This window comes from Chironomus tepperi, unplaced genomic scaffold (assembly GCF_022539635.2).
Source record: "Chironomus tepperi strain 1889 unplaced genomic scaffold, CSIRO-AGI_Ctep_v1 contig_359, whole genome shotgun sequence".
Lineage (NCBI taxonomy): Eukaryota > Metazoa > Arthropoda > Insecta > Diptera > Chironomidae > Chironomus > Chironomus tepperi.
Window position 1 is genome coordinate 2,868,903 of NW_027226481.1, and position 21,925 is coordinate 2,890,827.

Below are 21,925 nucleotides of genomic sequence, written 5' to 3' on the forward strand. Positions count from 1 at the left end.
TATTTAACGAATTCATCAATTTTCAAGTCATTTATTGAGTCACGGAGGATTTGAAGATGTGCACTGATGTTGAGAGTAAATGAACTGAAGTTGAGTGACATCACATACTGCAAAAATAAGTATCAATTATCTAGAATTTGTTAGGAAATATTATTTTATCCTTACAACAATAGTTCCAACTAAAACTGCTGTATATGATTGAATAAAATATGTCAATAAATATGCTGTTGTTTTTGTAACATCGTAAAAAAATTTGGCTTTTAGTGGAACTCCGCGCGATGGTTGGATGTTATAGAAGAAATAATAAATTAAATCAGTACTTAAAGGCTTGATAATGTAAAACGAAGCAGCTACAATACATCCCCATTTAAGTGGTGTTGTGATTTTCACAGTTAGGTTGTTAGCTTTTAAAATAGTTTCTCTGGCGTTTGAGAGGTGGATGTCTTTAAATTTGGAAAATAAAATTGAATCCTGAGACTTAAAATCAAAATTCGATTAAATTACTTACATTCTTGATTAAGCTTCTTTATATCATCCATGATCTTAAATATCACTTCAGTTCGAATGCTGAAAATTGCGTATTTAATGATCATAACAAGTCCTGTAAATGCTGGTCCTAAACTCTCAGAAATCTCACGAATATCATTTGTGTCAAATGCAAATTGAATTGCCGTAATGACGCAGAATAAAATGGCAAAACAGTTCCAAATTTTCAATGCAAAATAACATTTCTTCATGTTTAATGTTGGATATCTCTCGATTTCACAATATTTGTATATTTTCAATTGTGACTTAAAGACCTGCATTCTGATTTCTAATCTTATTGTGATAAACTTCCGATGAAAACTAAATTAGACAATTTTCCATTTAAATACCTTGAAATTAGTTGAATTATATGATTAATTACATGATTAAATAGCAATGATCACCTGCTTTTTAATACATTGAGCATCTGCGACACGTTGTTCATTTTCATGGACTCTTCTACTTGGTTTCTACTCATACTTCCAAGCAGAGGGCGAAGCCGAGCTTAGCTCGCTATAGTCGGCTAAGATCAGCTAAAGACGGCTTTAGCCGGCTAAAAAATTTCGTGAATTTTCGTTAGCTGGCTTTAGCTGGCTAAACTCCTCTTTAGCCGGCTAAAAGCGTAGCTAAAGCCGGCTAAAAAGAGAACTTTTGTCTTGTGAAGTTTAATGAAATTTCATACAAAAATTTAAATTTTTTTCTTTTTAGCCGCATAAGTTCGAGTCTCAAATTTTTTTTTCTCTTTTTTTTTGCACTAAAAAATTTAAATTTTTAATTTTTTGGTATTTAATACGTAAATTTCAAGTATCTGAAAAGAATACTCATTCAAAATGGAAATAAATCCTTATGATTAGGTAGTTCACTAAAATTGAAGTTTAGCATTTTACATAGTAGTTCCTTATCTATAATTACAATTTCCTGTATTTCTCAACATATCTTTTGGAGAAAATGAAAATTTACTGCCAAAAATATGAAATTTTAAACTTTTGGACATTAATTTAACTTTCCTAAAGGATTATGATATTAAAACATTATAATGAACTGATTAATTATGATTTATTTTAGTTTTGAATAAGTTTTTACTTCAGATACTTGAAATTTATGAATTGAATACCAAAAAATAATAATTTTTCATAAATTTAAACTTTTTAGCGTTAAAAAAGAAGAAAAAAATAAATCTGAGTCTCGAACTTATGCAGCTAAAAAAGAAAAAGTTTGAATTTTTTTGTATGAAATTCACAAGGCAAAAATGCTCTTTTTAGCCGGCTATAGCTGCGGTTTTAGCCGGCTAATATGCGTTTAGCCAGCTATAGCCAGCTAAAAGAAAACAACGAAAACCGTTAGTCGGCTAAAGCCAGCTAAGGTTTAGCCGATTTTTAGCTGGCTATAGCGAGCTAAAAATGAGTCGGCTTCGCCCTCTGCTTCCAAGTATAATCTCGTTTTAATTACTTTTTTTTTTCGGAAAATATCCATTTTAATGATGCAATTAATTGATGAGATTTGTCCTAATGACAGAGATCTTCTCAGAATTAATGTTTAAAGCAGTTTAAAGAATCAATTAGGTAGTCTTTTATTCATGATTTTAATGAAATGAATCTTCGTTCATGTTTAAAATTCAAATTAACGATTGCTTATTCAAGAGTTTAATAGATTAATTAAATCCTTTTATTCAAATTTTTGTCTTTTTTGCTTGCCAATCAATGTGAAATTGCTTAAGATAATTTAAATACAGGAACTACAGTCAGTAAAAGAACAACCTTTAAATAAATGAATTCAACAGAGTGATAAATGACCATGATCGACTCAACATGATGCTATAAGTGTCAAAAGAAACCTCAAAGAATCCAGTCGTGAATCTCAACTTCTTCTGAGCAATCATGATGACCATTAAATAATCCTTATCAATATTGTAAGCTTCATCACAAAGAGCTTCAGATGAGTCCATAATCCTTTGACTCCCATATGAATATACAGCAACATAAACGAGTGCTCCAGGAGCATGTAAAATTGGAGTGAGATTTTGTAATGAACTGTCAGCAGCTATGACACTTACTCCTAGTACAACAAAAAGGGCTGTTCCAATGAAAAATGTTGCAAATATCATTGGCTTCCAGATGGAGTTGAATTTGTTTGTTAGTTCTATCAATTTTATATGATAGACGACGAATTCATTAATTTTCAAGTCATTTATTGAATTACGAAGAATTTCAAAATGAGCGCTGATGTTGAGGCAAAAGGTGGTGAAAATTGAGCTTATACCAAACTGTTGGATGATTGCAAGTCAATTCTTTAAGTAATGAGAATCTCAAAATACTTACAATAATACCAGAAACTGTTACGGTTGCGTAAACTTGAAGTAGAAATGTAAGCTCATATGCTGGCGATTTAGTTTCATCGTAAATGAACCTAGCCTTTAGTGGAACTCCACGATATGGCTGAGTATTATAGATAAAGTAATTAAACACATCAATTGACAGTGGCTTCATAATGTAAAATATTGGAACGACAATGCATGCCAATTTTATTGGAGTCATGATTTTTACTGACAATTTCTTAGCATTCGAGATGATTTCTTTGGCATTAGGGAGATCCTTGTCTAAATAAATTTAGCATTTGATTATTTTGACGATTAAGGAAATTAAAAAAAATTACAAATTTCATTCAGCTTGTCTACTTCGTCCATATATTCATATATTTCACTTGTTCGTCTGCAAAACACTCCATACTTAATTAACATAATAAAAGCTGTTGTTGATGTTGACATACTTTCAGCTATGTTGAGGATGTCTCTTGTTACAAAAATGTATAAAAATGACGAAAAAATGCAGTAAAATATGGCCGCGCAATTCCAAATCATAAGTGCATCGTAAATATATTTCATGCGTTTTGTTGGAAGTCTTTCGATTCCACAATATTTCAAAATTTCCTTTTCTAATTTAAAGACTTCCATTTCAAATGATGAACCTCTTAATAGGAACTCTGATTGAAAACTAAATTACAAAAAGGACATAATTTAGTTATTAAATGGAAGTAATGATGAAGGATACGATTTATTCTCACAACGATTAACTTTGAATTAAATTAAAAATTTCTTCTTTTTTGGTATTTGCGTAATTTATTAATTTCATTCAGTAGGTGTAATAATTATACTTTATTTAATTAAAATCTTTCTATAAACCTTTAGTGCCAGTCTTAAGCTTTCTCAAAATCCCGGTTCCGATAAATTTTCGAGATTAGGATTGAAATTTTCGGGATTTCAGAATCTCAAAAACGAAAAATCATAATCAGTCTCCACATTCGCTCTCGTTTAGCTAATTAGTTATGCTTAATTAAGCCATATGAAGTTATTATTCCGTATATACGAAAATGTCCTTGTATTTTCATTTTTATTTTGTGCTATTTATTCTAAAATTACATTTTTTCCATTTGCAAATTTACATTCAGACACATTTTATGAAATATTCTCATACAAATGAGTTCAATAAAGCAATAAATGACCACGATCGACTCAACATAATGCTGTAAGTGTCAAAAGATACTTCAAAGAATCCAGTCGTGAATCTCAACTTCTTCTGAGCAATCATGATGACCATTAAGTAATCCTTATCAATATTGTATGCTTCATCACAAAGTGCTTCAGAAGAGTCCATGATTTTCTGACTTACATACGAAAACACAGCGACGTAAATCAAAGCTCCGTAAGTGTGAAAAATCGGAATCAGATTTTGTAACCAGTTGTCAGCAGCAACAACACTAAGTCCTAATACAGCAAAAAGGACTATTCCGATAGAATATTGTGCTAAGATCAATGGTCTGTAGAATGAGTTGAGCTTGTATGTTATCTCCAAAATTTCAACGTGATATTTGACAAATTCATCAATTTTCATATTATTGATTGAATTACGAAGAATTTCAAAATGAGCATTGATGTTGAGGCAAAAGTTGCTGAAAATTGAACTCGTCGCATACTGATTAAAGTCAAATTAAGGATCAGCTGTTGTAGACTAACAATAAATACTCACAATAAGAAAACAACTTAAGCATGTCTCGTAAGTTTCGAACAGATATGTAAGCTCATATGTTGGGGATTGTGTCACATTGTAGAAGTATTTTACTTTTAATAGAGTTTTACAGGATGGCTGAATATCATAGATGAGGTAATTAAAAACATCACTCGACAGTGGCTTCAAAATGTAAAATATTGGAGTGACAATGCATCCAAATTTTATTGGAGTCATGATTTTTGTTAAGAGTTTGTTGGCATTCGACAGAATTTCCTTAGAATTTGGGAGGTCCGTATCTAAAATTAATCATTTTCTCATATTTGAGATTCAAACTTGAAAAGGAATCAGCTTTCTTACACTTTTCATTAAGTTGCTCAATTTCATCCATAAATCCAAATAATTCATCAGACCGTCCGCAAAATACTGAAAACTTAATCAACATAAATAGAACTGTACCTCCTGCTGACACACTTTCAGCAATTCCAAGGATATCATTTGCTGATAAAATATAAGAAATCGATGCAAAAATGCCATAAATCATAACAGCATGATGCCAAATCATGAGTGCATCTCTAACATGTTTCTTTTGTTTTGATGGATATCTTTCAATTCCACATAATTTCAAAATTTCCTTTTCTATTTTAAAGACATCCATTTCAAATTATAAACCTTTTTTTAAGAACTGTAATTGAAAACTAAATTTACAGAAAAAAATTTAATAGCTTAATAACTGGAAAAAGGAGAAAATTATTGATAAATTCTCACAATTTTTAAATTTGAATTTAATATATAATTTTTTTATTGTCAAATATAAGAAGAAGATAGAGAATTCTAGTTAGAAAGATGAAAATAAGATCGGAAAATTACTTATCCAATTCATCAACTGCCTAATAGATTCAGGCGACCACTAAGAGAGGTCATGGATCTCAATTGACCTGTACGGCAAGCAAAGTAAGTCAGTAAGTAATAGTTTTATCAAATATTTTCTAAAAATTCATATTCATCTCTAGTGGACAAACATACATTATAACTTTAAAAATCTTTAAAACCTAGTTAAATCCAAATTAATGTCATATTAATGACAAGTTATAACTGTCTTTTGCCCACTCCGGTTTAATTTTCCTTCATTTTTATTTCATGAGAATTACTTATCACGTTCACATATTACGTTCACTAATTTTAGAAGGGAGGGGGAAAGAGTCAAGGATTATGTAACAGCTTTAACGAAGCATTAATTTAAGAATTTGATAATTTGTATAAACGAGGACGGGAGATGGAGGTCTAAAAGTTGTGAACTGCCCCCAAATTGGAACAATTCAATGTAGACGTGATGAATGTCCATGATTAATAATATTTTTGTTTTTGCAAAATAATACGTCGTTAGATAATGCCGTCTTCAAAAAAAAGTACATACTCAGAATAGTAATAACAGTTTGAATTGCTAAATAAGCATGAATTAACATGCATTTGACCAGTTTGTGGTAAGCTCTCATTTGGTTCTCAAAGTCAAGAGAACGTAGAGGAAAGAATTGAAATTAGACATCGTTGAGATTTTGGATAGATACGATCGGACATAGAAATTTAATACAAATTTTAGCTGCAAATTTCAATTTTGTTATTCGGTAATGTTTTTCCGATACTGACAGTCTACAGAACTGAACGAACTAAATCATAAGGTCCAGCTGAAATCTGAAAGACTGCGTATCTAAAACTGATAAAATCCAGGACTGCGGATCTTTGCCGAACCTTATTATTTGCATATTAGTATTGAACTTATCAACTTTACTCAAATATCTTTATCATGTCTGGATAAACCATCAAAAATTCAATAAAAAACAAACTAAATATTCGATCACTGTCGCCATCTCTTGATTACCAAACCAAATATACCCGAATCATAATCAGCTAATGTTCACCCACTCATACACACAAATAAAAAGTTTATCCATCTAATTACACTACAATTAAACAAGAATATTATCTGTGAGTAATTTTAAATAAAAATTCGTGGTCATTTTCCCATCAAATGGACGGCTGAACATTTAAATTAATGGTTTTTAATTCATTCATAGTTAGTTCTTTTGGAGATTTTCAGTCGGTTACACCATAAGAGGAGTAAAGTGCAGTGATAATGGCTGGTTTAGGATTTCTGATGAGATATAGCTACAAGACTATTGCAATAATTTCTGTTTTGATCACTGTCCTTGCTTCTGTTGTTGGATTTTATTTAGCACCGACGTTAATTGAGTCGAATTTAAAGGTGGATACTCAAAAAATTTAATTTATTCATCAAAATAATTTTTGCATTCAAAATATTCAGGGTTTAAATCTGAAACCGGGAAGTGATATGCGAAAACTGTGGGAAAAGACACCATTTCCGTTAACCTTCATGGTTTACATATTTAACATCACAAATCCGATGGAGGTTGTTGAAGGCAAAAAGGTAAACTGATTTTTTGTTTGGGTAGAATGTCTGTGTAAGTGCAAGATACCGTGTCAGTAGAGATCTATTCAAATTAAGTGAAAGATTGTGTATCAGACTAGATATTTGGTTTAACGTCTAGCATTCTCGCACCACAAATATGAAGAAGGCTTCAACAGGGAGTTTTTTGATGATGTTTAGTGCCTATTGATCCACTGTGAATTTTGAATGTTAAAGAAGCTATTGAACTGGTTTCTGGTGCTGGTTAAAAGGAGCTTTTAAAGATGTGACATAGCTCTTTAATGCTTGGGGAGTCACATGTATGCCACACGGTAGCAGCTTCCATTTGGTGCAAATAAAATAGCTTTACTTATTATCTCATTTAATGTTTGTCGAAAGCTGGATCTGTCTTTAGATAACATATGTCAGTTTCTAATTCCCAACACTTTTGCATCGTTGCTCACACAGTAATCCCATGAGCTCTTGGGTCTACTTCAAGATAGCTTTTACGGAGTCCTAAAAGCTCTGTGGCAAAGGTTTCTTAATTTGTGTCACTCGTGACGTTAAAGCATTGACACAGATTTAAAAATTTAATTTTGAAATTAATTAAGAATTCCAAATCAATCTTATTTATTAAAGGATTTAAGGATCCCAAAACCATTAATCTAATCAACAACTAATTGCTTGAATTGAATATCATAATTGGAATAAATTCAAGTTCAAATTGAAATCAAACTTTAAAACGATTTACTTTTAGATTTTATCGACATGTCTAAATCTCTTATTTCCTACAAATTTCATCATTTGATTGAAAATCAGAATTGAATCGGAAATGAAAGATTAAAAGTTCCAAAAAATAACTAAAATTATTATTATTTTGCTTGTTAGCCTCGACTCCAACAAATTGGTCCTTATGTGTTCGAGTAAGTTACTCATAAACAATTTAATTCATTAAATGATCAAATTAATTAAAGCTATCAAATTAAATTAAACTCAATTTCTATTACACTATTGATATCAATTTCCATGAATTATTCATAGTGAGTGGAAGAGCAAGAAAGTCATTAGTGAAGACGATAATGAGGATTCAGTGACCTTCGATCTAATCAATACTTACAAATTTCGACCTGATCTAACGCATGGATTAACAGGAGATGAAGTGGTGACAGTTCCTCATATGATGTTGATGGTAAACATTTGTTTGATTTATTTGATGCACTAAAACTACCTTAATTACAGGGTGGCTTAATAGCTGCACAACGCGACCGGCCTGGACTGCTAGGGATCGTCATTCAAGCATTCCAACAAATTTTTGAACCTCAAGGAACGCCATTTCTAACAACAAAAGCAATGGATCTCCTTTTCCATGGTGTTGGAGTTGACTGTAATCGTGAAGAACTTGAAGCAAGCATCGTATGTCCTCAAATATTGAGCGAAAAGAACATCAATAAAATTAATGACACATACTTTTCGATTTCATTGTTTGGAGTGGTAAGTCAAACATGACTTTAAACTCAATTAATTATTCAAAGTTTGACATATGCTTTAAATTTTACTAATTTGAACAGACAAACGGAACAAGTTTGGGTAAATACAAAGTTTATCGTGGCGTTAAGGATGTGAGAAAAGTTGGGGAAGTAATGACGTTTGAGGATAGTGAAGTATCGAAGGTATTTAAAGGTGAATGTGGGAAAATTAAAGGAACTGATGGAACAATGTAAGTAATAGTTTTGATGACGTATTTAGTTGAAATTCAAGAATGTTTAAAGCTTGTCTTTCGGAGGCAAGCCTGAAGCTAAAGCAAACTGCTTTCTTCTCTAATCCACGAATAGCACAAGTCGGTTAATCGATCCAAAATCCGCCACGAATTTAAATCAAAGCCCGATTCACCAAACCAGACTCATGTCTGCCTTGGGCCGGATTTTCGATCGATTTACCAATTTTTTGCTATTTCTGTTCCTTATTATTAAAATATCAAGTCAATTTTCAATCCAAAACATTCAGCTTCGCCCCTTTCCACAAGAAAAAGGACATTTTCTACTCATTTTCACCGATTTTCTGCCGATCAATTGGACCCGCTTATAAAAATGAAGCATCATATAACAGTGTTCCTACATCAGTGTATAACATACAATTTGGTGATTTTAAGGTAATTAACATTTGTCTGAAATCGATTAAATGTAATCCTTAGGTTACAGTTATAAATAGTTTACTAATTCATGAGTAAGGTATAATTAGTCAAAAAATTATTGATGGAAAAGCTAATTTGAACTTTTTAAAGTAAATTGACGCAATTGGAAGTTGTTTTTCTAGCGTAACTGTAAGTTTATTTAAGGAGTAATAATTAAAATTTAAAATTTCAGAGCGATCCCTCACAGCATTGCTTCTGTCGTGATGGAGATCCAGAAAAATGTCCACCAAAAGGAACTGTTGATAAGTATGAGCTTCCTGCATAGAATTTGATGCAATTCAGAATTAATATTGTTGTAATATTTCAGCTATGCATGCATGGGTGTTCCGATGATAATTTCTAAGCCTCATTTTCTCGATGCTGACAGAAACTTACTAAAGGGTGTTGATGGATTGAAACCTGTTAAGAAACTCCATGATAACTTTTTGCAGTTTGAAATGGTAAGAAATTTAGATGAATTAATCAATTGAAGGGTAGTCAATTAGTACATCCGGAAAGCATTTGACGTAAAAAGGTTTGATGTCCAGCTCAAGGTCGACTTGACTCTGGCCTGAGTACGGATTTCATCGAATCTGGATTGAAGTCAAGTTGACGCTGATCTTGGACCAGATTATTTGTAATTTCAATTCCGTGTATTTTGGGATAAATCAGCTTTCATCTTAAATATCAAGTAATAATCGAATTATTTTCCTTTATCATTTCAAAGCAATCAGGCTCCCCAGTATCTGTCAAAAATCGAATACAATTTGCATTGCAAATTGAGAAAATTCCAGATTTTGACCTAATGGCTAACATGGAACCTGCTATAGTTCCAATATTTTGGATTGAAGAATCTTTAGATTTACCAGCAAAAATAACGAACGTTATGCGTTATGGAATATATTTGTAAGCATGACTGCCAGTTCATTGCCTTCAACAAATGCTTAATTGAACTTAATTCCAGATTCCAAACAATTATTTCAATCATAAAATATTCAGGAATAATTCTCGGAATCATTGGATTATTCATAGCTGCTTATCAAAGATTCCAAAATTCATCAGGCACAAAAGTAAGTGGACCACCGGTAATCGATAATCCACTGGCAGGTGTGAATCTTCAGCCAAGAACTGGTGCATTAAAGTATTAAAATGTCAATCAATTTTAAAGAACTGTTGCTCATTTTAAATTGTGAGACCTTACGTGTATGATAGCTTGAGACATGGAAATAAAGGAAGAATATCGAATGGAACTTAAACGTATAATTTTTAGTCTATATGAATGATTGAAGCGATGATGGATTGGGTGAAACACTTGTTGGCATTTGATGTAATGAATAAGTAAAGCATCAATTTTCTTTCGTGTTTTGGGATTCAAGCTTTGATTGTTTTAGCTGTAATGCTTGACATTTAAATTGTAAAGGGTCTTAAACTATGTGATTTGGCGTGGTATATAGGGCTACATCGGGGGCTGGAGTGATACCTGTTTGAATGGCAGACTCATGCCGACGTAGTGCCGGATTTTGGATTGGTTAACCGATTGTTGCAAATCGGGCAAACCGATGCTTCGAATGCTAAACGAAGCGGTAGTGCCGGATTTTGGATTGGTTAACCGATTGTTGCAAATCGGGCAAACCGATGCTTCGGGTGCATAGACTGACCTAATCGCTTTATCATCAATTAGGTAATTAATACACAACCCATTTCCAATTTATAGAACATTTTAATTATGAAAATATGCACTTTGCACTACAATTAATCCTTACTGTAAAATATAGCTTTATTATCTAGTTGCATACTACCCCAGACAGTCGCATTGACAACATTCTATTTAAAATCAAAACTAATTTTCAAAGAAAAAGGCCAAAACTATAAAGTGAAGTAATTGTGTCTCGAAAAATTATCGATTTTCTTTGAAAATTTTGTGTAATTTTTTATATTTTGAATAAAATTTTAAACATTAATCAAGGACACTGTCACGTGTGGTGTAAAAGGATTTATTTAAAAGAATCTAAATTGTTGACTTTTAGTCGAGTTCAGGCATTTCAGCAGGTCACATCGAATGGTAAACAGGATAACCTAAAGTTGGTGAATCATGATTGGATTTGTTAAAAAATTTATTTCTGATTATAAGATTATTGGAATAATTTCAATAGTGATCATAGCTGTAACATCCATTTTTGGATTTTTGATGACACCAATGATGATTAGTTCGAAAATAATGGTAAGCTTTATGTCGGAGCTAATAATTAAGACAAATAATAACTAACAATATTCTTAAAAGTCTTTGAATCTAAGCCCGAATACTCCTAAACGTTTCATGTGGGAGAAAACTCCATTTCCAGTGACTTTCAAAGCATATTTATTCAATATAACAAATCCTTTAGAATTTGTTGCAGGAGGGAAGGTACATATGCCATTAATTGAACATTTACATTCCTTTAATTTTCATTAATTCATTTTGTTACAGCCCAATGTACAAGAAATTGGACCATATGTGTTTGAGTAAGTAGACTTATGCATATCATGCTATACAAAGATTCCTAGTCAACAAAGATCTAGTCCTGAGATTATAAATTGCTTAAATTCCTAGAACTGATCTAGCCTATTGCTGTTTAAGCTATTTAGCATTAACATTACCTGACATTTAGACGATCTTCTATTGAATTATACTTAATCTATCAAATATTTATCCCATGTTAGTGAATGGAAGTCTAAAATCATTTTGAGTGAAGACAATGATGAAGACTCAGTCACATTTGAGATGATGAATACGTTTTTCTTCAGACCGGATCTAAGCCAAGGATTAACTGGAGATGAAATGGTTACGATTCCACATTTACTGCTTATGGTAAGTAATCCTGATCTATTTAAAAGCTCAGCTAGCTACATAACTTCTTCCAACTGATATCCTGAATAGCAAATATCGATTAATCGATCCTGAGTCTGAATCCGAGGCTGGCGTGACTTTGACATTGTGCCGGATTCGATTTGAAATCTGTGTCTATAGCTCGAAGTCGACTTAAATTTTGAATTGAGTCGGCTTTAGTGGACTTTTCCTCGTAAAATTCTAGTCGATTTCGACTTATTTATGTGCCATGTCACGCCGGTCTGATGAAACTTACCTTAAAACCTCACTGATTCCACAATATTTCATCAAAAAACTTTCAAACCTACCAAAAATTAGGGAGGTCTGATTTCAACTCAACGTGATAAACCTGCATTACTTGACATAGTCTTTGAAGGATCCAAACAACTTTTCAAACCCGAAGGAACTCCATTTGTCACTGCAAAGGCAATGGATCTGTTATTTAATGGAGTAGAAGTCGATTGTGATATAGAAGAAACTGCTGCAGGAATCATATGTTCAATGTTAGGCACCAATAAAGGAATTCAGCAGATAAATGAGACATATTTTGCCTTCTCATTGCTCGGAGGTGTAAGTTAATCAGAATATATTAAAAATTGATAGCTTTAAAAAGTATTCAATTTTCACATTAAAAATTTATCAACAAAATTTTCATTTTTTTATCAAGAAAAATGCGACGAGTTTGGGGAAGCTTAAAATAAATCGAGGCATTAAGAACGTTTTTGATATAGGAAAGGTTATGAGTTATGATGACAGCAATTCGTCCAAAGCGTTTTCTGGAATCTGTAGTGAAATAGGAGGAACTGATGGTTCAGTGTAAGTTGTTGATTAAGTTTGGATATAGATAAATAGAAGCATGACAGAACCAGATTAAATTCCTTTTCACATCTATAGATTTGCTCCATTTCATAGTAAAAAGGATAGCTACTTCTCATTTTCACCTGGACTCTGTAGGACAATGGAATTTAAGTACGAAGCTGATTCAGTTGTTAATGGAATTCCGACTTCTGTATATAGTACGGTATTTGGTGATGAAAAGGTAATTGAAGCACTTTTAATTCATATTCTGTAAATTATAAATGTTCTAATTTTGTGATTCAACACAGCACTGCTTTTGTCGTCAGAATGATCCTGCAAAATGTCCACCAAAGGGGACATTTTATAAGTTAGTATTTCTATTTTCATCAGCAATTAAAAAGTAATTAATAAATTTGCTATTAGCTATGCATGTGTAGGAAGTCCGTTTATAATATCAAAGCCTCATTTCCTTGATGCTGATAAAAGTTTGAAGAAAAATATCGGTGGACTCAATCCAAATAAGGAACATCATGACAGTCATTTGAAATTTGAACTTGTAAGATTTGCTTGATATAATTTTGAGTGGGATTAATCATAAATTATACAAGAATCAGGGATTGTATCTAAAATACGAAATATCTGCTCCACTACAGACAGAGCGCATGCTTTCATGGTACAGCAATATCACTACGGTACCTAAAAGCGTCCTCTTTGTCTGTTAGGGATTCTCACTTGGCACTTTTCTAATACATCAAATGATAATGAATTTCGTAATAAGTAACTTAATTTTCCAGCAAACCTCAACAACTCTCTCAATTCGAAATCGAAATCAGTTTTCAATGCAAATTGAACGAATAGAAAAATTTGATTTGATGGCAAACATAACACCTGTCATTATGCCGATATTTTGGGTCGAGGATGCAGTTGATTTGCCGCCACAAGCTACAAATCCCATAAAATCTGGAATTTATCTGTAAGTTGATTAATAATCGAATTTAGGGATCATCAGAGCTTGAGAGTCGACTAAGAATTTCTATGGAAAAGTCTATTTGAGTCTACTTGACTCCATACAAAATCGGAGTCGACTTCAAGCCCTGTGGATTATTAATATTATTCATTTCATCTAGATTTCAAACCATCGCCAATGTTGTGAAGTATACAGGCATGATTATAGGTATTATTGGCGCAATATATGCAGGATATAAGTATTACGGTAACATGCAAGCCTTAAAGTCACGACAAGAACAACGAACGGTTAATCCAGCCATTAATCAAGCTGAACATTATTAAATATCCATTTATGCGTTAAGGATTCACAACCTTCATATCAATTTGTAGTTAAAGTGTCAAATTATATGTTATTTGTGTCTTGGATGTTGAGTTGTCAATCGCTGATGGCCAATGATAGAATCTGTTCCTAAATTTCATATATTTGTTGAATGTTATAGAAAAATAAAATATTCTATTAATGTTCAAGCATAAGCTTTATTTCTTGTTATTCTTCAATGCATTCTTAAAAAGCTCAATATGGAAATCAGCACCTTTCTTATTGGCATCCTCATAGTATGGCAACTTTCTCATTTCAGTCATCCATGCATTGATCTTTGGATACTCTTCAGTAGTATAGCATTGAGCTACTGATTCCATCCATGAAAAAATTGCAAGATCTGCAACAGTCATTTGTTCGTCACTTGCTACCCATTTTGTTTTAGTTAAATAGGTTTCAAGAACGCGATAACCACGATGGATTTGATCGATTCTATATTGTGGAACTTCAGACTCGCCAAGCACGATTACTGGGAACTGAAAATTGAGTGATAATGGATTATTAAGTGATATTTATGCTGATATGATATTAACTTACAAAAATGTTCAATCCACGAGGAAACAGAAAGCTTGCGTTGAAGAAAAGCCGATCATTGATAACAGATCGAAGTAAGAAGTTATCTTTTGGATATAGATAGTCATCCTTTGCGTACTTTTCAATCAAATAAAGACAAATTGCTTGACTGGAAGTGAACAAAAAGTGGTATTTAGCATGGAAGCATCTAAAGCTACTCACCTATCACAAATTGCGACATCACCGTCAACCAAAAAGGGAATCGTCTGTGCTGGATTAATCTAAATTGAGGAAACAAGGTTATTTAATACTTCCAGTGATAAACTTATCTAAAATTCATTAAAATTAGATAATAAGCAACAACTGACCTTTGTGAAGTGTTCTGATGTATGCTCGCCTTTCAAAAAATCAATCTCTCTGGAAATTTTGGATATAAATAAGTAATAACTCTAAATATTCATAGAAACTTACTTAAGTTCAATGTCAATGTTGTTTTCTCGAGCGACCATAACAACAGATCTAGCTGGAGGACTGAAATTAAGATGTAGGCATTAATTATGTACCCAAAAATATTGTAATGCTGACTTACCTTAACGGATGGTAGTAGAAAACCGGTTTAGACATTCTAAATTCTTATTTTGATCGATTCACTTCAACAATAAAATGCCGACTGAATATTCTCACAAGTTAAATGATTTATAAATATACAAAAATGATCAGTTAAGAGAGAAAAAAGTAAATTGTTTGAGAATCACTTGAGATAACACATTGAGTATGTATGTGCTAACTCTCAAGGTCAGATAAAATTGAGCGAATTAAGTTCTGTGTTTATGGATTGTTATTTAATGTCTAGTTCTATTGTTGAGTAGTATTCGGCAAGTCGAATGATAAGTAAATGACTCAGAGGTTGTGAACATGAACTTGAATTAGCTTGTGTTTGGTAAAAAGCTATGAAAATTTGAATGGATGTATTTTCTGCTGGCACTTGTGAAGTATAACATTTCATACAAATTTCAATCTATTCTTATTTAACTGTGGTGAAATAAATTTAGTTTGGATTTCTGGTTTGCCATAATATTGGAGCTGTGTCTACTTGGGTATGTACTCCGGCCCAGACAACAATACGTAAGAGTATTAAACGTAGCCAATGGAAAACTTTGAAAATTTCCAAATTCAGCCTACTCTGGTTCGAATCATCAACCAGAAACTGTCAATTCAATCAACTGGAACTTAAAATTAGTATAGTCACCCAATTCCATTATCAACAACAACAACATCCAGACAAGCAAAACTCTCACTTTCTTCTAATCCCCAACATTGTCTCTCAAATTTCCCTCACAGTCTCTCAATAATCGACATTGAGCGACATAAACAGAGAAAGAAAATGAAGAAGACACGACCGAAGTGTGTACGTGAAAAATGTTGTGTATTTGTTAGTATCGTTCCGTTGTTTATTTTGTGCACACGAAAATAACAAAATTCAAAAAGACATTAAAGTAAATGCGTTGATAAAAAAAAAGAATTGAACCTTAATTGTTCATGTCAATTGCCATTTAATTGCAGATACAATCCGTACTGTGACAGCAATTGTACATTGAGGATGTTAAGAACATTGAGTAGAAATTTAATTAGGTAAGAAGTTCAGTAACTACGTCATTATTCATTTCCAATGACATTTAAACCTTTGTGTTAATATTTAGACGTGGAACTAGTGTCAATTCCCGAAATGGATATACTATGACAAGGCAGATCCACTTTATAAGTGCTAAATATGCAAAAAGTCATCAAACAGCTGTGCTGCTAGCTTCTTCAGCAATCGGCGGATATTTACTGCTGCAAGGTTGGAATCCCAACAAAATCCACAAAATGTCAAGCCTCAAAATTTCACAATTCTACTTCCAGATTTCAAAGATCGAGTTTTGTGCGAGGAAAAAGTCGAAATCAAGTTACAGCAGCATGAGATTATTCGAGAAGATTTACCGTTCTACACAGACGAGGAATTAGCATTGCATGATAACAAGTATCATATCAAGAAAGGTCCAGGAGTTGACACATTTGATATCATTGGGAATTCATGGGATATTGAGAGGTAATGGGTAGTTGTAAGGATGTTCTAGAATGTTAGAGTGTGATTTGGTGTCAAACTTGATGATTTGATGCTAATTTAGAGCTTTCGTGTGGTTCATGTCCAATGCTGTCATGGTAATGTCTTGTTAGTGCTGTACCAAGTACCTAGAGTAGTTTTACAAGCTCTGGTCTGTTTGAAACTAAGGAACGTGACCTTGAAATGATTATTCAATCATAGTAGTTATCAGTCAATTGCTGTACTGTTAAGCAAAGGTCATGCAAAGGTTACAGAACATTTGTCACTTCCTGTAGGCAATTTTTACAACAACAAACTCTAAATCCATGTCTAATAATTGCAAATTTAGCTCAAAAATCCATCAAAAACTCATTTGCTATTACAGTCAACTCCTGGACTTCTTCAATCTATCCCTTCACATCCGTAAGTATCTCTAACATCCAAAACAATCTCTTTCAGGGAGAAAGGGATTTGGGTATCATGGGGAGTCGGCGTATACGACATAACAAATCTCATTGATAAGCATGGAACACCTGAAACTACAATATTACTTGCGGCTGGTATGGCACTCGATCCTTTCTGGGATGATGAAGAAATGGCCAAAATTCATGGTAAACCTTATATTCCCGGTATGATGGAGAAATGCAGAATTGGAAATATAAAGAAGACAGAAGAATAGCAAGTTAAATGTAGAAGCTTTGCGGAGCTTGTCATTAGTTTTGGAAGGAATGTTTTGTTGGAATATTGAGTGCTGAAGCCCTAAGAGGTAATTGAGAATTAATTATGTTGAAAATTGATGTTTGTATAGAAAATATTAGAATTTAAGGACTTTAAGTCAATATTAACTGTAATTTGGAATTAGATGCTGGATTCTTATGCCTGATCATTTGAGAGATGTCATAGAACATCCAGTGGTCAGGTAAAATGTCTTAGACTACTCAGATTACTGGAAAGTCTTGAATAGACCAAGTAACCATACCCAAAATATCCTAATGTTGTTGTACCTAAATCCCATCCAAAACTTGCCCTAACTTAACAATCTACTTCTTTTAGTGCCCAAAAACACCGATACTTATCAACCTCATGTATAGATAGTTCCAATTCCCGACTGAACGACACTAAAAATATATCATATCCAACAAAGCTCTTCCATTACTTGATAAGAATCCTACAAAAGTAAATCAAATGATAATTAATCCAGGAATTTAGCATTTTTTTGGTGTTACTTGTTGTGATATTCATGACTAAATATTATTGAAGCTATACAAATAAATAGAAATTGAATTTTTAATATATTCTGTTTTATTTCCTACGCTATAATTCTATGCCTACTTATCCTGACTAAATGCTTCATTCATTTTCTCTTCTAATAGTTCTTCCCTATATGACAGTGGCTTATTTGCCCATGTATGCCAATATATTAATATTGGAGTATATCCAATAAGTTTTAACTGCTCTAATTTCAATCTTAACACGCCTGTTGGCTTCTTTGTTTCCCTTAAGTAGAAGTTCCAGCCACCGATGACAATTGCAATCATTTTGTACTTGTCCATATTGTCAGCAAATTGTGGCTTCTGTGATAGTAAATGCTCTTTCGAGAAAATAATTCCTGGATGTTCATCACGTGGCGCAAAAATGTCTAAAAGATCTCCAGTCACTGACTTTCTGTTCTCATCAAAGCAATAAAGGATGTCTGGTCGTTCAAAATGTGGAATTGCTTGTATCAAAATGTTCTTTCCGTATTTAATTTCTGACAGCTCTTGCACATCCAGTAATAGTTTATCACCATGTGTCAATTTGTATGGCTGTCCTCGGTATGGGATATAATGTGATGAAAATGTAGCAATTCCTTTTCTTATTTTATCTGACAATTGTGGACCTTGATAGATGTCTTTAAGATTTATTTTGGTGAATCCATCTATGCAGAGTATTTCACGACTGTATGCGAAGTAGTTCTTGCCTGGAAATAAATGAAATTGATTTAAATGTTAAACGACTTAATTAAATCCATCGGATTTATTTTTAATCCAACAATTAATCTTGAAGATTTAATCCAGAAAATCAATCCAGTCCCTAATTCCCAATTCCTTACCATAAGCAAATGTCACAAAACTTTCTTTCAACGCTGCCTGAATCAATTCAACATCATAGATGCCCTTCATAGCCAAATAATGCACAGTTGATGTGAAGCATCTTGGATGCCTGACAATTTCATCTACGCGTTTCTTCAGTTCCTCTTGAACATTTCTCAAAAATTCCATTTCAATTCCACTTTCAGTTTCAATATCAAAAAGAGCAATGACTAGCGATATTCTGTCGAGATCCTTAAGTCGTACATTTGTGACTTCCTTATTGAATTTATGGATGATTTTTTCAATTAATTCTTTGTTACAATTTTGTAGATTTGTTCCTAAAAGTGCGATGTGTAAGCAGGTCAGATTGCCAAATTTATCGATGATTGGAAGGAGCTTTTCGAATAGCTCATTCATGTAGATACAGTGAGATGGTTTTGATGAATAACGAAGAATTTTGAGGATGTTTGCAAATGTTATGTCCTGTAGATCGTCTACTTCTTCGATTACCTAGAAGAAAGCATGTTTTATGAATTAAAATGAGTATTTAAAGATCCAGATAACTATTTTTCACAAGATCCAGCAAATGTTATGTCTAACTTACCCTCTGATATATCCTATTTATTACTGCACCATTAATCAACTTTGATTCCGTCTTGAAGAATGCTAAACATACAATTCCAAGCTCATCAACTGTAAGATCATCCAGCACTTTCTCTAGACGACTTTCAACATAATACATAGGCACATCCTTGTGTCTAATGATTGATTGATAGAACATCATCTCAATTAGCACTCGAGGAGGCAATTCATCAATCCTTCGGCTAAGTTTCATTAATGCTTTATGATTAAATTTACTATTTTTGGTAATTCCAATTCTGTACCAAGCATTCATGACTTTTAAAAGCTGTTGATATCTCCAATGTCTGGATCTTTCCCAGCATTCACTATCTATTTCATTCCAAAGTTCAGTATACTTTTGTGACTTGTATTCTAGCTGTGGAAAGCGATAAAGATCCACAAGAACTTTCACAACTTGATCATCGTTCATTTCTGGAAGTTTTTGTATAACAGCATCAATGATTTTGTCATATTTTCCATCTGTCAAGCTGCTTTCTGTCTGCTCACATTCGTAACTTAGTTCCTCAAATATATCACTTATTTGATCTGCTGATTTTTGACTGTAATCATCCTCAAGTTTGAAAATATTTTGATTCAGAATGAATTTTTCCTTCTGTACATAATGAGGCACAAATTGTGCTATGAATTGCGATTCTCTTCCTCGAATGACTTTAGGGTCTGGTATACTGCTTACCCAACGCCATTGTTGAATCTGTTTTTGTGGCAAATTATGTCCCCAAAGACGAGTAATTCTATTAAAATTTCGCGATAAACAAACTTTTGAAAGCATGTTATGATTAGAACTTTACAAATGTTTAGAAATTCAAAACAAAGAAAACATTTGAGAGGTTTTATTGAAAATTATTTGAATTTTTTCCGTTAATGTGTCTCGGCTAAATTTGCAATTAACCACACGTGATTGTCGGCATAAGAATTAAAATGTTTCGAGTGTCGTGACTAAGTCCACAAATAGCAGTCAGTGTAAAGTATCAATTAGACATTCAAAAGTATTCTTTGTGGACGTTTTCAGTGAAATAATGTATGCAAATTAATAAGCATAAATAAAGTTTCTATTATAAAATGTCAAGTAAGTGCTAATGGACATTAAATTTGATTTTTGTGTAAGCATATAGCTTCTTCATCTCAAAACTCTTTCACTTAAGTGCTTATCAATCGCGAACTATCGATATCAACTCAACATTTTGATTTATTACCTTTGATGTGATTTTTTTTTACAGAAATTTTGGACATTCAATCCGAAGAAGCGCTTTTTATTGGAGCTGGGGCTTTGATAAGTGCTGGATATGCTTGTGCTTTGATTAATTTTGTGAGAAGAGCCTTCAGCAATAGGATTCCTAAAAGGTAATTGATAATATCGTAATCAGCCGACAAGCACTGTCAAGGTTGTCGTCAAGGCCACTTCGCTACTTGCTGTCCACAAGCTGCCCTTGCGAACACCTTATGCTGCTCGGGCATGCCATATTCCACTTTAATTACAAAATTAATTAATTCTTTCAGATGGAGAAAAGTCGGAGAAGTCAGTGACCTTATTTGCTATCCAATTAAGTCATGCAGATGGGTACGAGTCGACTCATTTGACTGTACACAAATTGGAATCGAGAAGAACAGCATGCGTGATCGTGTATTTATGGTTGTCAGACCAAATGGAAATTTTGTAACTGCTGTTGCTTATCCGACACTTTTTGAAGTGCTGCCGACTTTTAAGGATGACATAATGACATTATCAGCACCAAATATGGAAGATATTGAGATTGATGTCAGTAAACTGTATGAAAATCCATCAACTAAGGCTGTGGTTTGGACACAAACTGTTGATGTGATTGATGTTGGTGATGAAGTTGCTAAATGGCTGTCGAGATTCATTTTGAAAGAAGATTTTGGATTGAGGCTTGTATATTATTCAAAGACATATCCAACCAGGAGTGTTCGTGAGAAAAATACAGTCTTTGAGACAGCAATTGCAGCGGACACTGGAGCACTTCATAATACGACATCTTATATGCTGATTAATGAAGCTTCTGTTGCTGATTTGGGTTTAAAAATTGACAAAACGTTACTTCCAGTGCAATTTAGACCAAATATTGTCGTGAAAGGTCCGAATGCTTTCGATGAGGATTCTTGGAAGTGGATTAAGATTGGAGATCACACAATATTTCGTAATGTCAAGCCTTGTGGACGGTAAGTTGACAAATACCAATTCGAACTTAGGGTATTCATTCTTCCTTCAAATTTAGATGCCCTCTTATAAATGTCGACCCAGAAACAGCACAAAAAGATCCAGAGCAGACTCCTTTGAAGACACTTAAAAAGTACAGACTATTTCCAAAGACTGGAGAATCTCCAGTCATGGGCATTCATCTTGGCGTTCGCAAGTACGGTCCATTAAAGCTCGGAGATTCTGTATATGTTGAAGCCGATTGATCACAGCTTGCTATGATCAAAACATTACAAATGTTTTAATAAATATAAAAATTTGCGAGGTTTTTGTTGAAAACTTTCAATG

General features: G+C 33.0%; 5 protein-coding genes across 10 annotated transcripts; 3 read left to right on the forward strand and 2 right to left on the reverse strand.

Annotated features, from left to right (window-relative positions):
* Positions 1–1,523: 1,523 nt before the first annotated feature.
* LOC139095069 (odorant receptor 82a-like) lies at positions 1,524–5,184 on the reverse strand. Its single transcript, XM_070646317.1, has 5 exons — positions 4,887–5,184; positions 4,548–4,825; positions 3,996–4,493; positions 2,844–2,960; positions 1,524–1,532 (listed from the first exon to the last, which is right to left on the reverse strand). The coding sequence occupies exons 1-5, from the start codon at positions 5,182–5,184 to the stop codon at positions 1,524–1,526; spliced, it is 1,200 nt and encodes a 399-aa protein (XP_070502418.1).
* An 831-nt stretch (positions 5,185–6,015) lies between these two features.
* LOC139094812 (sensory neuron membrane protein 1-like) lies at positions 6,016–10,377 on the forward strand. Of its 2 annotated transcripts, XM_070645989.1 has the most exons (12): positions 6,016–6,512; positions 6,602–6,789; positions 6,850–6,972; positions 7,840–7,874; positions 7,993–8,140; positions 8,191–8,442; positions 8,520–8,668; positions 8,956–9,100; positions 9,315–9,388; positions 9,450–9,582; positions 9,849–10,027; positions 10,086–10,377. In XM_070645989.1, the coding sequence occupies exons 2-12, from the start codon at positions 6,661–6,663 to the stop codon at positions 10,267–10,269; spliced, it is 1,551 nt and encodes a 516-aa protein (XP_070502090.1). In that variant the 5' UTR covers positions 6,016–6,512; positions 6,602–6,660; the 3' UTR covers positions 10,270–10,377. The 2 variants fall into 2 exon arrangements, with proteins under 2 accessions (XP_070502090.1, XP_070502092.1); XM_070645991.1 differs by having other exon boundaries at positions 6,016–6,789.
* A 944-nt stretch (positions 10,378–11,321) lies between these two features.
* LOC139095070 (sensory neuron membrane protein 1-like) lies at positions 11,322–21,898 on the forward strand. The gene is made up of 14 exons (XM_070646318.1): positions 11,322–11,342; positions 11,403–11,525; positions 11,589–11,623; positions 11,822–11,969; positions 12,306–12,557; positions 12,655–12,803; positions 12,882–13,026; positions 13,094–13,152; positions 13,209–13,341; positions 13,580–13,758; positions 20,469–20,488; positions 20,640–20,763; positions 20,920–21,600; positions 21,657–21,898. The coding sequence occupies exons 1-14, from the start codon at positions 11,322–11,324 to the stop codon at positions 21,841–21,843; spliced, it is 2,256 nt and encodes a 751-aa protein (XP_070502419.1). The 3' UTR covers positions 21,844–21,898.
* On the reverse strand, positions 14,246–15,362 carry LOC139094813 (glutathione S-transferase 1-like). Its single transcript, XM_070645992.1, has 6 exons — positions 15,215–15,362; positions 15,097–15,156; positions 14,994–15,042; positions 14,848–14,906; positions 14,650–14,794; positions 14,246–14,588 (listed from the first exon to the last, which is right to left on the reverse strand). Exons 1-6 carry the CDS (start codon positions 15,247–15,249, stop codon positions 14,271–14,273), a joined length of 666 nt encoding a protein of 221 aa, XP_070502093.1. The 5' UTR covers positions 15,250–15,362; the 3' UTR covers positions 14,246–14,270.
* Positions 15,482–17,999, forward strand: LOC139094814 (sulfite oxidase, mitochondrial-like). 5 transcript variants are annotated; one of them, XR_011544797.1, is made up of 7 exons: positions 15,482–15,617; positions 15,678–16,121; positions 16,189–16,257; positions 16,326–16,465; positions 16,528–16,714; positions 17,168–17,474; positions 17,762–17,999. XR_011544797.1 is itself a non-coding variant. In XM_070645993.1 (6 exons), the coding sequence occupies exons 3-6, from the start codon at positions 16,226–16,228 to the stop codon at positions 17,385–17,387; spliced, it is 579 nt and encodes a 192-aa protein (XP_070502094.1). In that variant the 5' UTR covers positions 15,482–15,617; positions 15,678–16,121; positions 16,189–16,225; the 3' UTR covers positions 17,388–17,999. The 5 variants fall into 5 exon arrangements, 4 of the variants coding, with proteins under 4 accessions (XP_070502094.1, XP_070502096.1, XP_070502097.1 ...); XM_070645993.1 differs by having other exon boundaries at positions 17,168–17,999; XM_070645995.1 differs by having other exon boundaries at positions 15,678–16,057; positions 17,168–17,999.
* Positions 21,899–21,925: the final 27 nt, after the last annotated feature.

Bases quoted from the DNA above. Each gene is read 5' to 3' on its own strand.
- LOC139095069 (XM_070646317.1), bottom strand. From the start codon at position 5,184: ATGGATGTCTTTAAAATAGAAAAGGAAATTTTGAAATTATGTGGAATT. The intron at 4,494-4,547 runs GTGAGTATTTAT...GACTTTAATCAG, and splicing joins GCTTAAGTTGTTTTCTTATT to TATGCGACGAGTTCAATTTT. The intron at 2,961-3,995 runs GTATGAGAATAT...TATAATACTCAG, and splicing joins TTGCTTTATTGAACTCATTT to CCATATCGTGGAGTTCCACT.
- LOC139094812 (XM_070645991.1), top strand. From the start codon at position 6,661: ATGGCTGGTTTAGGATTTCTGATGAGATATAGCTACAAGACTATTGCA. The intron at 7,875-7,992 runs GTAAGTTACTCA...AATTATTCATAG, and splicing joins ATTGGTCCTTATGTGTTCGA to TGAGTGGAAGAGCAAGAAAG. The intron at 9,101-9,314 runs GTAATTAACATT...TTAAAATTTCAG, and splicing joins TACAATTTGGTGATTTTAAG to AGCGATCCCTCACAGCATTG.
- LOC139095070 (XM_070646318.1), top strand. From the start codon at position 11,322: ATGATTAGTTCGAAAATAATG. The intron at 12,558-12,654 runs GTAAGTTAATCA...TTTTTTATCAAG, and splicing joins CCTTCTCATTGCTCGGAGGT to AAAAATGCGACGAGTTTGGG. The intron at 13,342-13,579 runs GTAAGATTTGCT...TTAATTTTCCAG, and splicing joins GTCATTTGAAATTTGAACTT to CAAACCTCAACAACTCTCTC.
- LOC139094813 (XM_070645992.1), bottom strand. From the start codon at position 15,249: ATGTCTAAACCGGTTTTCTACTACCATCCGTTAAG. The intron at 15,043-15,096 runs GTAAGTTTCTAT...CAAAATTTCCAG, and splicing joins AACATTGACATTGAACTTAA to AGAGATTGATTTTTTGAAAG. The intron at 14,907-14,993 runs GTCAGTTGTTGC...TCCTCAATTTAG, and splicing joins CATCAGAACACTTCACAAAG to ATTAATCCAGCACAGACGAT.
- LOC139094814 (XM_070645993.1), top strand. From the start codon at position 16,226: ATGTTAAGAACATTGAGTAGAAATTTAATTAG. The intron at 16,258-16,325 runs GTAAGAAGTTCA...GTTAATATTTAG, and splicing joins TTGAGTAGAAATTTAATTAG to ACGTGGAACTAGTGTCAATT. The intron at 16,466-16,527 runs GTTGGAATCCCA...TTCTACTTCCAG, and splicing joins CGGATATTTACTGCTGCAAG to ATTTCAAAGATCGAGTTTTG.